This window comes from Lycorma delicatula, chromosome 8 (genome assembly GCF_047948215.1).
Source record: "Lycorma delicatula isolate Av1 chromosome 8, ASM4794821v1, whole genome shotgun sequence".
Classification (NCBI taxonomy): Eukaryota; Metazoa; Arthropoda; class Insecta; order Hemiptera; family Fulgoridae; genus Lycorma; species Lycorma delicatula.
In genome coordinates, this window is record NC_134462.1 from 105,820,464 (window position 1) to 105,835,300 (window position 14,837).

At 30.3% G+C, this 14,837-nt stretch overlaps 1 protein-coding gene across 3 annotated transcripts in view; it reads left to right on the forward strand.

The window, feature by feature from the left end:
• LOC142328684 (putative RNA 3'-terminal phosphate cyclase-like protein) overlaps positions 1-14,837 on the forward strand; it is a 41,208-nt gene that overhangs the window by 20,706 nt on the left and 5,665 nt on the right. The window contains exons 6-7 of one of the 3 annotated variants that reach the window (XR_012757324.1): positions 3,282-3,569; positions 4,405-4,598. Coding sequence is in view for 2 of the 3 variants with exons in the window: in XM_075372605.1 (XP_075228720.1) it covers positions 4,405-4,567 (163 nt within the window). In the remaining variant the exon portion in view is untranslated. Of the gene's footprint in view, positions 1-3,281; positions 3,570-4,404; positions 4,599-14,837 lie in introns of those variants that run through there. The other 2 variants (XM_075372606.1, XM_075372605.1) reach the window with 2 other exon arrangements.

Here is a 14,837-nt window from a genome sequence, read left to right on the forward strand (position 1 = left end):
TAAAAAAATTATAAATTGATAAGAAAACAAACTGAATTTTGATTCTTTAAACAGCTGGAAATTATTGTTGAATTAAGTAAGTTGGCAGAATTAATCTAAAATAATAATTATTACACTAAATAAATTTCATTCCATTTTTGTCAAGCTTTAAAATATTGCAAATGTTTTAAAAATGGGATGTTTAGAAAATTATTTGTGCACATCAGTTAATGAATTTTGAGATGCACTGATTAATTCCTTGAAAACAATTTTACTCTATAATTGATGAGTATTATTTTATGTACTTTTTAAATCAAATTTCAGGTAAGTTTTTAATGCAGGTAAGAAAAATATTTCTTGTTAGGTCACAAACAAACAGCAGTAATTAAACAGATTAAATAGAATTATCAGTTAAAGGTACATGAATTCACATGTACTTACTCATTATTATCTGTTAGTATTAATTCAATCTTAAGACTATTTAAAAGACTACGGGTAGTACAGTGGACATTGGCCCAGCCAGGTCTAGACTCTCTGACAGTAACTGAAAAGTCAATTATCCACAAATGCGTTATAAAATACATAGAATTTTATAAAGAGATTTTAATTAAGTACCACTATTAAGCATTTAGTTAAAGATCTGTAAAATAATATTGTATACTGTGATTGCCGACCTCCCAAGATTTGCATCTACCTTTTATCCGGAAAATTCTTAGTTCAAATTGTGGTCAGGCTTGGCAATTTTTATGTAACAAAATTTGTCTATCATAGAATGACTGTAATTGGGAATAAGGCTGTTGTTGCTTAAAGAATAAATAAATAATTTTTTGTAATTATTTTCATCGCTAATTATTTAACAAAATACCTAGGCGTGCCACTTGATAGAATGCTTTCATTTAAGGAGCACCTAATGAAAACTACAGAGAAATTGAAGCCGAGAAACAACATTATACATAAGCTCTGTGGAACAACGAGGGGAGCATCGGCTTCCACTTTGGGCACATCATTCGGCTGCAGAACATTGTGCGCCAGTATGGCTTAACAGCCCTTGTGTTCATAGAATTGATGCTCAACTTAATAACACTATGAGAATGATTGCTGCCGGGGTTATCAGGTCTACTCCTGTGGAATGGATCCCAGTATTGAGCCACATACCACCCCCAAACCTGCGCCATATGAACGCTCTTATAAGAGAGTACAAGAAGATTATGGACAATCAAAACCTACCAATACATGGGGATATTGAGGAAGCCAATCGTGGTCACCTTCTATCTAGAAAGCCACCTGTCAAAACAGCAATTGCTGCCACAGAGGAAGGATTTAACTAAGCCTGGCGTCAAGAATGGACCACAAAGCAAAATAACCAAATCCCATGTATTACTCAAAAGCCACCGGGTTTTGACTTGCCATGTAAGACATGCTCAATGCTAAACAGAATACAAACTCAGCATGGTAGGTGCACCTATTTCCTGTATAAATGGGGTAAAACACCGATGCCCCTTTGCAGGTGTGATAAAAATCAAACTGTTAAACACATCCGCAGAAGTTTGCCCTAGGACAGCTTATGAAGGGACTCTTGAGGATTTCCTGATGGCGACTCCAGAATCAGTAGCTCATATTAATTTGTTAGATGTTTGTTTGTAATTTTTGATTGTAATTGGTGTTGTGTTTTGGTGCCATACGTTAAATAAATAAATTTACTGTACTTTGGATAAACACTTGTCACTTATATTTTAATAGATCATCTTGATTAGTAATCTTTATAGTTTCTGTTATTATTATTATTATTATTATCTTTTAATAATGAATAGGATCACTGTAGTCAGTCCAGTATCTAAGTCTCTTCGATGGGACTGTTTGGGCCTTGTGGTCTTCCCGGTACTTTTTCATACATTTCAATCTTTGTGCTCTTTCTAGTGTTGAAAATGTTCGGGTTGTGAGTTTTTTCATGTGAGTGTAAAGCGACTGTTTTTGTTCTTGATTTTCTTGTTTAATTTTATGTTATCTGTGTTGTCCAATGGTGTAAGGCCAATTTCCTTCAGATCGTCTCTTATTTCTCTGATCCATCTGCATCCTATCTTGGTGTTTTTCGAGTCGAGATTGTACTGTACTAGCTGTTTCAGAAATATTGAATCTTGTATCCTCGTGAATTGTCCAAAGAATCCTAGTCTCCTCTTAGACATGGTGTCGGTGATGGGTTCTAACTCTTTCTACACAACTTTGTTGCATTGTCTTATTTTTGTGTTTATTGATACCCTTTTTTTCTTTTTTTTTGTAAGTATACCACATTAATTTTTGAGCTTTAGCTAGTTTGTTTTTTCTTATTTGGATCAAGGTTTTTTCATTTAGGTTGTTGTTATCACTGCAACGTATTTAAATTGGGTTACTGTTTTAATTCTGTTACCATTTATGTTTACTTCTTTTAATTGTGTTGGCTTTCTTGAAATCTACAAATTTTATCACCTTGTCTGTTTCTTTTCCTGTTGTAATCCATTATTAGCTTGAGATTCATTATCTTGTCTAGACAGCTCCTCCAGGGTCTGAAACCTCCCTGGTATTCTCCTAGTTTTTTCTCTAGTTGTGAACTGATCCTGTTGAGGAAGATTCTTTAAAGAATTTTGTATGTTGTGTCTAGGAGTGAGATTCCCCTGTAATTGTTAGGGTCAGTTGTGTCCCCCTTTTTGAGTAGTGAATGGATGAGGGCTATAATCCAGTGTTCTTATAGTTCTTCTTTGATCCAGATCTTGACAAGCTGTTGATGAAGGGCAATTTTTGCTGATCTTAATAATAAAATTATTGCAGCAATTTAATTACAGTATTTGCTGTTGTTTTCTCCATGTTGGAGCTGTGCGTGGAAGGGTGGATGCACTGATCTCGCTTCCAAGATCAGATCAGACCCAGAGGTTAGATGGTTAAGGTACTCTTGATAGAGCTGTGATGTGGAAGGGTGAAGGACTCCTCGTGTTAGGAAGTAACTGATAAGTGTGGTCCCAGAAAACCTCACTTCCAATTACAGACTAGATCAGAGGTTTTAGTTAAAGTGTGTGGAATCTCCTCAGAATTGTGGAAAGGAATTCCCAGTTTGTTTAGTTCTGTATTTATTTAACAATTTACTTAACAAATTTAACAATTGGGGTGATTGCAGATCAAAATTATCAACAATTTTGGTGGCTGCGATCATCAGTTTTCTGTTGTATGAGAAAAAGTCCTTTGACATTATATACAAATTAATTATGAGTTGATTATCACAATCTACACTGTTAAAGTTTTTTTTAATTGTGATTAGTCTTCTTTGGTGTTAGATTGAGGTGCAGCGACCGCACTTCCCTGATCTTGTCAAATAGTTGTGAGGGCTATAAAGTAGGACAGAAGAGCAAAGATGTCCAAAGAAGCCTACAGTGAAGGCAAAAGCTGAGCTAAAATCGCTGATGGAAATGTCTACCAAAACAATTGCGTCGGTGCCATCCTGATGGAAGCCTAGCTGATGACTGTGATATCTAATCTGTGTCTGAGGTCAATATGACAACCTCCAGTAAAACCCATCAGGGCTAAGAGCAGAGGGGGTGGTGTGGCAACCAGAATTGTCAAAGGTGAGTGTGTTCCCCTTAGGGGTCAAGATGTTGTTTGATAATTATCATATCGATACTTAATAATCGTCAGTGTTTATTATAACTGACACTTATTATTAATTCAATATTTTTTTTTTTAACTTTTGTTGATCAGATGTAAAGTTTTTTCCTAAACATGGGAATATTTTTCTCATTATTGTCAGCATTAGAAATGAAATGATATAATTGAATTATATCATTTAATCCTTGCATCTACTATCACTGTCAGCTTGACTTTTATCTTGTATTTGTGCTTCTTGTGTAGTAGGTTACACCATGCATTTTTTTAAGTGTAGAAGTGAGACCTGTGTCTCAGCTTATATGCGACAGCTATTCGTCACATTGATATTATTAAAAATGTTATTACACTTTCTAAATTACTTTAATTCAAAATTAAGGGATATAAAACATGAGTTTTTTTAATATATCCATAGACACTGACCACATCAGCTCTAAATATTCTGCTCTTGAGCATTATTCTGCATAGTAGCGGCTTTTTATTTTTCAATAGTTACTATACATTTATGTTCTTGGAGGCTGTGTGTTCTGAATCAGAGATCAATTCTAAAATCAAATGAAAGAATACTGCCAGGTATTTTAAGATAAAATTGCAAAGTTCTGTTGTGAATAGAATGTTTTCCATTACAAAAAAGTACGGAATCACAAAACTGCTGGTCCAACATTACAAATATGTCGGAAGATAAAAATTATTGCTGTTCACTAAAAGAGTATAAATTAAAATTTTGCTTTATAAATTAATACTTGCATTTAAATATGTATTTTTTCATATTTAATCATATGAGAATTTTTTTTACAGGATTGAATTCCTTCGACATTTAAGAAAATTTTTTGGATTGATATTTAAACTTGAACCATTCAAAAATGAGGAAAATGTTGATGTTGATGATAATGAATTACAACTAGGTGTTGCTAAAGTATTACTTACTTGTGTTGGTGTGGGATATCAGAAACTTTCATAGTAATTAAATGTTTTTCTTTTTTTTCTTAATATTCGTTATTTTTTATTCTTTTCCTTTATAGAATTTTTATTGTATATTGAAAATTTGACTTAAAATATGATAATATAGAGAGCATTCTCAAATTTTCATTTTTAGCTTTCATTTAGTGGAGAACGTGGTACCCTACGTGGTACTGCTATTTATATGAGAAGAAAAATTCTAAGGGAACTTCTAACATTTTAATTACATTACTCTATATTAATACCAAAACTACTTAAAAAAAACCGGGTGGGGCACACGACAATGCACTTATCCCAATGACTTTCTCAATATTTTAAACAGAAAAACACTTGATCACAAAATGCTTTCTCTTGAGCTATATTTTTATATAGTCAGAAAGTCACAAGGAGCAGGATTAAGTGATATGACATGGATGGCAGAGTAGACAGAGGCTCATGTTGCAGGAACCAATCCTACAACAGCGTGCATTTTCATCTTTTACTCATGTAATCTCAACTTTTCAAAGGTTGAACCATCTGTCCAGGAGGAACAAACTCTGTAAATTTTGTTACTGACAAAAAATGACAAATCATGTTCATATCTGTTAAAATTCATCAGCAATAACTCCAAGACGCACAAGTCAATTAAAAAATTTGTTTAATAGTCTGATGACGATCTTCATAAATTCCATTGTGAATTTTTTCAAGATTTTCAACATTCATAGTTATGTTTCATTTGAAACATGAAAACCACTTATATATATCTGCATTTTATTTAAAGCTTTTTCTTTAAACGCATTTTGAATCATCGCTACATTTCAACAGCCGTTTTCTGTTATAAAATATAACAGAGATCGCTCTTTGATAAACCATAATAAAGACTATAGAATGCATTTAACAAGCACCAAGAAAAACTGACATGGAAAGCATTGTAAACAGTACAGAGTAATGGCTAGTTGGTAGACTGCCTTAGAACACTGTAAGTTTGTTACACCTAGTGATGAAATTTTCAACTTTAGAAAGATGTAGAACTGCAGCAGTTCCTGCCATCTTACATTATGTGGAGCAGGAACTGCTCCGTGTAATGGATCTGGGTATTCATAAAACATGATTTTAATCTTAACGATATTTATCTTTAAACAATGATAATGATAACATTTACGTAAACATAATGAAATTTATGTTTAAATCATGATATTTATCTTAATGCTCCTAGTCAATCACCATCTCCCATGAAAAACCTCTTTCCTCCACATTCTTTTTAATCAGTCACCGTTGATATTTGATTCACGTTTTAGACCCTCTTAACCTTTTTTTCTATTTCCTTAGTCTCATATCTTTCATCCTCCTCGCATGTCCAAAACCATCTTAACCTACTTTTCACAGTCTTTTCTCTTATTTTTTTATCTTTTAATTCATTCCCTAAATCACAGTCTGTCATCCCAATCCTTCTTGTTTTCCTGTTAGTGGTATCAAATTCCTCATTTCACTTCAATGAAGACTTCATCTACTCAGAAATTACCATGTCTACACTGTATAAGAATTTATTTAGAAGAGAAATAGTTTATTATTATAAAAATATATTTTTTTTTAATTTATAAATAATTCTAACAGTTTTGATGGTTTTTTTTTTGAGATTTTATTTGCTCTCAGTTTGTTATACACATCTTTTATATCTTATATTTAAAAAGCATTATAATGATATGCTTAATTTCATTTTTTGATGTTATTAATTATTTCCGTACTACTTTTTTTAACATGAAATTTGTTTTTTTAATTTAATAGATATATTATATAGGGTTTTTATTCCTTATATGTACATGAGTTTATAATTTATAGTCAAACCACTAAACAGGATTATTTGGGTTATCGTTAATTAATAAACCATTGATATTTTTACTGTTTGATTCTAAAGCTTTTCAAACAAAAGTTTTTATAATTCTAAAAAGCATTTTCAAGGACTTGAAAATGCTTTGTAATTGAAATGTACCCTCAAATTGTTTAGACAATGTAAAAATAAGCATGCACAAATTTTAAATGGTAAAAAGAAAAAAGTTCTTATAAAAGTAATAAGTAGTAAAGTAAAAAATTACATAGTGGCAATAGAGAAACTCTATTTTTCTAAAAAAAAATAATAAAATATTAAAAGAGCATATTGCATTTTTAGAGGATAGTTTTGGAGATCTACTGCTATCCACAATTAATCAAAGTTTTTATTATAAAACATATGTAATTGCAATAGCATTCATTCAGTTAGTGTTGTGTAATGTTTTAAGATTTTTAAATTTTACTCTCTTACTGATGAACCTTACAGGTAGAAATGCATCAGTACTGAAATTGAATAAAAGTCATGTTTTTTTGTCCCATTTTGATTTAATAACAAAAGTGAGTGATAAAGAAAAAAATTTATTACGTTAAATAATTTTTCATGTATAATTTTTCTACACTGTTACCATTCATTGCCACTCTTTTCATATCATTTTTAGCTGTATTATTATGCCTTCAAAAACATTTTCTGTTTTTCCAAAAAATATTTAAATTATAGGAAGATGCATCCTACAGTTCAAAAACAGCTTCCTTGGCCCATTCATCAAAATTTTTGGAATCCACTTGGTGCACAACTTTCTGTAACCTTTTCTCTGTTAAAATACTGTAAATCACTAAATACAAAACGTTTGTAAATAGTTTGATAATTACTAAATTATCTGTTTTCATAGATTTCTTTGTTTATGTGTCCAAAAAATCATTTGTGAAAAGAAAAAATAAATGAATTCATTTTAGAAAATATCAGTTGCAAACTAATGATGTAATATAAAATTTCTATAACAACACACACTGCATACAAAAATTTTCAACATTTTTTCTGGAAAGAATATTGGTGTTTCACTTCAAAGCTATAAACAGAATACACAAGATTATTTACCAAAGTAACAGAATATACTGACAAACGAATAAACTTTCCAGTATTCAAATTAAAGTTTAATGACCGTACTTCCTACATTTCTCAGACTGGACACACATCAACTATGAGTATAAAAAACACAAACACAGAATTAAATCTTTAAAGGTTTCATAGAAACATGATATACTTACAACATAGTAGGCATAATACTCAAAATCTATACATAGAACTTACACAAATATTTCTATTCATTTGACCTGTTAAAAATAAACAAAAGTGTAAAACATATTATTTGACTGCTTACTAAAGGAGTTTCCTAATTGCTTAAAGATGAACATCATTTACACATTACATCATTAATAACTCTAAGCAGAAACTTCAGCTCCAAAAAGATGTAGAATAACAATCTGAATGAGAGTAGGTAATTTTTAATATTCAAAATTAAATATTATAGTGAATAAAAAAGAATCTTGATTCTTAACCTGTCTCATTGAATTTGTCCAGCCACATGCTAAAAGCAGAATCCCGAATTCCATATAACTAGGAAACTGCCTATAGGCAGTTAGTGGATGGATGTGAGCTTACTCTCTAAACCACACAAATACTAGGAATGTTGTACTTTTACGATCCCATACACTTTACATGAACCAATGATTACTTAGCCAAAATCTACAGAATATCACCAGGAAGAAAGAAACCTGTAGAATATCCTTACCACCAACAATCCCTATGAATTGGAGTAACTTTTCTGCAGCACATCAGCATTTTTTCATTCAAATTATGTTGCTTTAGACTTCTCTTCTAGATACTAAAGAGTTCATTTAAAACAGTTGTAGTCTCAATCAATATTGTGCAATGTATGGAAGTTAACTGTTATACGTATTTAGCCACTCTCCAATGGAGGAATTGGTAATAAGGAGTGTTGTCAAACTTATTTCCATATAAAATAATAAAATTTTGTTTGAAATTCTTTAGTAAAAAAAAAAACAGTCATATTTACCATACCTTTGTACTTATTGCACAAACAGGTGCAATACAATTGTAAAATTGGTATTATTCAACTACTTTTGAATCTAGTGACATAAAGGGAGCTATTTTTAAGACAAATAACTCAATAAAAATTAAGAATAAAATCATAATTATGAATAATAAAAATATTACTCATAATTTTTTTTTTACATAAATTGTAAGTACATATTTTTCAAGGAACGGATGAGGTTATTCAGTCTACTTACTCTCCTGAAATGAGGACAGTGCAATAACGAGTATGAAATATGTGTTTTTTCTTCAAATAAATCAAAAGTTTGGTTTTATCAATAGAATGCAGAATTTTTTTTAAAGCGTCTTTAATTATCTTTAATTTGTGTGTCATTGTATGATAAAAATTAATTTAACTACTGTTAAAAAACAATTGATCAATTCTACATAAAAAATTGGTTTGTATAAAATTAAAAGCTGTTTCATTTTGTCTTTTCCTCCCCTGGAATGAAATTGGCGGGATTTTAACGTTTGATTTTTTAATAAGCCACATTTGGGGATTATCTTAAATTTAATTCAATAAGAGTGGTTTATCTTATTATTATTATTGGACTACCAACTTTTTTATTTTTAATTTCCCATTTGGTTTTTCATTATTTTTTTTTTTGTACACAAGACCAAAAAAATATTCTTAGTAAAGATTTTCAAAGAAATTTATCTCACTTTTACAATGTTTAAATACAAAAAATATATGTTTTTATTTATTAAAGTTGCAGTGTTTTTTCCAATGAAAGATTTAAAACAGTAATAAAAAAATTGAAAAAGGATTTTTTTTCGGCTTTAAAAACGATAGTTTACAGTGAAAAAAGGAGCTGATCCTTTTTAAAAATGATAAAACTCATTATTAAAATTGTCTTTCGTACTCACTAAACATCCAATTATTACAATTAATCTGTAAATTAATGTAATTACAATCATATATGAGGTGTTCATTTTTACAAAATTGTTAAATATAAGTTTTTTCAATAATTATAAAATATCAATCTTTACTTTGATATATGCCATAATTAAAATTACTGAAACACACTAACATTAAGACAAATGGGCAAAACAACTCTCATTAAAATTTTTGTTGAAAAACAATATTCAGTATTTAGTAACATATAATAAAATTTAATTAATTGCTTATAAACCTACTTTTCACCAAAAAAAAAAAAAATATTTGAAATCTATGATTTATCTTTATTTGTTTTTTGACTATGCAAATTCTGCAGAAAAATATCAAATACAATTTTTTAATTGCAGTCATTCTTTTTTAAACATCTGCATTTGGTGATCATGTGTCATCTCCATAATCATCGTATAGGACTGAAAAAGAGGTAATTTAATTAGCTTTCGATTGTATAACTTCCAAACCATTTTTGTGTAGGAACCATTATTTTCAAGCAAATTGTAAAAAAGCTGCTATGAGAAGGTGAAAAATACCAAAAGTTAAAAAGATAGTTCAACGTTATCTCATTCAACTTTTAATAGAAAATTTGACATACATTAGCTTTTAATGTAAACCTGTTATTTTTTTCATCTAAATTTACAAAAAAAAAGATATTTTTGAAGGAGAAAATGCCACCGAAAGGAGAAAATATATAAATTGTACATATTTTTTTCTTTTTAAATACATACATTGTACTGTAATATCATTAAAATGGTAAAATAAAGTACAGTAATTTAGGTATATTATTTATTGTATAACTTAAGAAGAACCTAACCTATATTTCTGCATTAAATGTCTCGATTTCATTGTGTACAGAAATTTTCCAGAAGGTAACACAACACACACATAAATTGAAGGTGCACTGTATAATAAATTTATGTAAATAACTAAATAAATGTATATATATATATAAATATATAAAAGTCTAAAACTATAAATATAATTGAACCAAACTTAACCTACGCTTGCTTTAACTAAGAACTTAAAACAAATTCAATAATCATCATAATTTAGAATAGCTTAATTCATTTTTTTAACAAATTTTAAAACCAATTAACATAGTAATTACGTACAGAATATTGTAAATAAATGAAAACTAAAACTATGACAATCTGTAATTTTATTCTTCATTTACAAGATGTAGAAACTAAATAATATACCTATACTAAATAATATAGTCTTTCAAGACTATCTATATCTTCAATAGTAGGAAGTCGCCAATGTTTTTTTCTGAATCACCACCAAACATATTAGCATACTCTCTAATTTAACACTCTAACTCAATAAATTTACTATTACTTAACTTTTGTTCCGTTTCACTTAAAATTGTTAAATAAAAGTAAACAATGTTATAAATACATAAAATATATTAAATAAGTACAGCCATATTAAGAAAATTTACTATAAAAAATTCATCATAATAAGGTCCCTTTTTTTTTCTTTTTCTGTTTAGCCTCCAAAACCAACATCAGGATTACTTCAGAGGATATTATGTTTGAGTGTAATCTTGTACATTTTCAGGTCAACCATTTCTGAGATGTGTGGTTAATTGAAACCCAACCACCAAAGAACACCAGCATCCATGTTCTAGTGTTAAAATCCACAAAAAATAACTGACTTTACTATGACTTGTACACAGGAACTCTCAACTTCCATATCAGCTGATTTGGAAAGACGCATTCACCACTAGACCAACCCGGTCTACCTTCAATCTATTGGCAAAATATAGGCTATGTAAAATATATATATAAATTATATAATTTTTTTTTCTTATTTTATTCTCTACTTGTCCGCATGTTCTTAAACTAGAGTGCTATTTTTTGTCAGTTGATCTAAATACGATGGTTTAAAAAGAAATTGCATTGGATGTAGACTTTTTTTAATAAGAAAAAAATTATATTTGCAGTCCTCTATTTTGAGTAATAAGGCATAACTTATTTTAGTGGACTTCCCTCTCTCTTTCTTTTTCTGTTAATCTTCCGAAATCACCGTAAGGTATTACTTCAAAGGGTGATATGTATGTAGTGTAATCTTGTACATTCTCAGGTCAACCATTTATGAGATGTGTGGTTAATTGAAACCCAACCACCTAATAATACAAGTATTCAAATCCGTATTAAAATAACCGCCTTTACTAGAATTTGAACCTTGGAACACTCGACTTTGAAATCAATTGATTTGCCATAACGAATTAACCACTAGATCAGCCCGGTGGGTCAGTGGCGCCATGTAATAAAATTAACTACAATAATAACTAACTACAGATCGGCTGCGGTCATCTTGAAAAGTACTTATTATCCCGAAAAAAAGTATAATTTTTTTTTTGTTAATAAAACCGCTATCACAAACAGCCCAGCACGATCAGTACTGCTAATAGTGAATGCTATTTTTTCATTATAAAGGTATGACATTTTTAATACGTATACTGTATACACACATAATAAAATTAATTGTTACTAGTACTAACTATAACCACTACTATTAATAGATATAATTAATTTTCATTAGTGTCGTCTATTTGTATTCGTCTACATATCAAACGCACACAAGATTTGTTTGTGCAGCGACAAAAACGCTGCACAAACAGAAATTCCACATGATATATTATGTAATTTATGTTGATACAGCAACAAACGTAAATTGCAGAAGATATAATATCTTGTGTTTGATTACTTTATGCTTGTACAGCAAATCAGTTAAATTGTTCTTCAGCTTGACTGAGAAACGAAGAAATGTAGTTGCCCGGGTGATTTAAAACTAGACCAACGAAGAAGAAGAACTGGTGATATTATCGCGAGGAATAGTGTTTGAGTTAGCGATATTTGTGTAGTTATTTTTATTGAAATTCTAGAATGAGAACTTATTACATTGTTTAAAATTTAATTTTCATTAAGATGATTGTTTTATTTTCAGGATATAAGGTTTTAAGTGCTTGAAGTCGCTTTAATATCTTAAAATTGGTTATATCTCGAGTTGTATTTTTTATTTATTTGATTCTCAGGTAAGTTTGAATATTTTTCGTAGGCCCTTGAGTAGTTCTAAGTTTTAATTGATGATTAAGCTTATCCACTTTTAATCATTATCTTACAAAAATATGAGAACATAACCTAGAATTAGCGAAGAAAAAGTAATGGTAATCGATCCAGGGAACATGTTCAATGCTATAGTATATAATGAATAAGATACCTAGTATGCTTTAAAATATTTTGCAATAAATACTTAGCAAATATTGTATTAAAGTGTGGAATGTAGCCAACATTTTTTTAGGGGTTTTGTTTGTAATTTGTCACGTCATGGATTGGTACTCGTATTCGAGTAGTGCGAACCACAAATGAATAGATTCCGAGACAGCCATGCTGTGTTCCCTTTCTGTTTTTTGTCTCATATATTAATATTATATGAGGCAATGTAATATATTATACATTACTACCCCTAATTACAATAATACTAATTTATATGTTTTATGAATCTATTTACAACCAAACTCACATATACAAATAGGTGAATTGTTCTACAATCCACCTATTTGTTTATATGGAATGTTACAAAGCACTCAACTATGCACAAACCCGGCTTCTTTGGGCAAACTTCACAAACTAATGTTTGCTTTCTCTTTCCATTCTTGTTTCAAACTGCAAAGTTTTCCACCTTCTTCATCTACATTTTGTGCAGGATATGGCGTCCTCGTTCCGGCTTCTTCTCTTTAGGCAGCTAAAGTTACTCTATGACCTTTAGATGGAAGTCGTAGGATGAAAGTTTTCTTTGTGCATGTTGTATAAGTGGTGTGCATTGACCATAATAAGCATTTGTAAAATATGGGTGAATATTTTCTTGCACCACCAAATTGTTTTCCTCTCACGAGGATAATAAGCAATCATCTGGCCCATTCTGTTTACACCTTTCATATGTGTTAAATCGGTATTAATTTCTCTCATTCCTGTTTTCTTTATTGTGCACATTTTGTTGTCAAACTGAGAAGAAATGGTAGGTCTTTTATCCTTCCATTCCAATCATAATCCCATCTGCATATTGGGCAATAATTCACCTTTTTTTCAAAATTGTACTTTTAACTAAATCTGGGGAATGCTTCTGATCAATTTGTAGAATACCAGTACAATATGTATATTTTGCTAGATGTTTGGAAGTGAGGATAAAACTTACAATAGTTATCCATGAGTAATTAGTGCCCATGATTTAATAACTCATTCATGATATATGAAGAAGTCTTCTTCACAGTGACCTTTCACTGAAAAAAGTCATTGCCTCCGCCATAAACAGCAAACTTAAAAATTGAGCCCTTCAGGTTCAGGTTCATTATACTGTTTAGACAGTATAATTTTAGACCATACTTATGGTGCTTGCTTTTTACATACTGACTTGAGTATAATTCAGCATCTCCAAAGTATCATTGCTTCTCGATACATAATTCTCTTGAAGGATAATATACCAACATCATTGTTGTATTAAAATGATCTATTAGTGGTCTTAGTTTGAACAGGTGATCAATATTAGGCAATGGCTGGTCAGTTCTGTGGACAAGCAGTTAAGGAGCATTGGCGTTTGAAAAGTACAGACATCTAAGAATTAATAAAGCGATCACAGCTCATGTACTGTCTAAAAGCGGGTAAGTTTATAGTCTGGGTTTTCCAGTAATCCTGAAGTCTATTGAGTAATGTTTCCTGTGTGTAGCAACAAACCAGGGAAAACTTTTAATTCTGGTACTGTGAGGTCTTTCCACAGAGTCATATTAGATTTTTCAGAAGTAGAAGGACTACAGAACAGTTTAAAGTGTATTCATTTGTATTTCTGCAAGAAAATTAAAGTAAATAATAATAAAGCAAGTAATTAAGTAAAAGAAACCAGCCTATTGATCTGATCTCCCCTGGAATCTGTCTCAATAATCCACTACCTCTTACAGGCCTGAAAGGAATTTTCCTTAATCCTAGTGTATTATTTGCTCAAATGGTATTTATTTCATTATCATCCAACTTACTTTCGGATGACTCCTCTGATGTGAAGTTTTTATCAAGATACTACCTTACGAATCTATAAGTGTCATCACTGAGGTGTTGCACAACTGTACAACAGGTAGCCATTGTAAATAATAAATTAGATGATAAAAATAACTGACACTTCAAATTCTGTGTAAAAGTAAAATTGGCAAAAAATCAGATACATAAACTACATGAACAATATCAACTTACAATGTGCACAACATCGATCCACTTCTGCTAAGAGCTAAGCTCAAACTAAACTATAACAATAATGGTACTTGTAAAGGAGTAATATGCTCCTAGCGGCAGACAACTATTCAAATACTAGTAGGCCGCACTAAATGTGTTAAATGACTTATTGATTAGTAATTTTCATTTGCTGCCTGTTGTGAACAAAAACATGAAATCTTATTTTGGATTTTTTAAG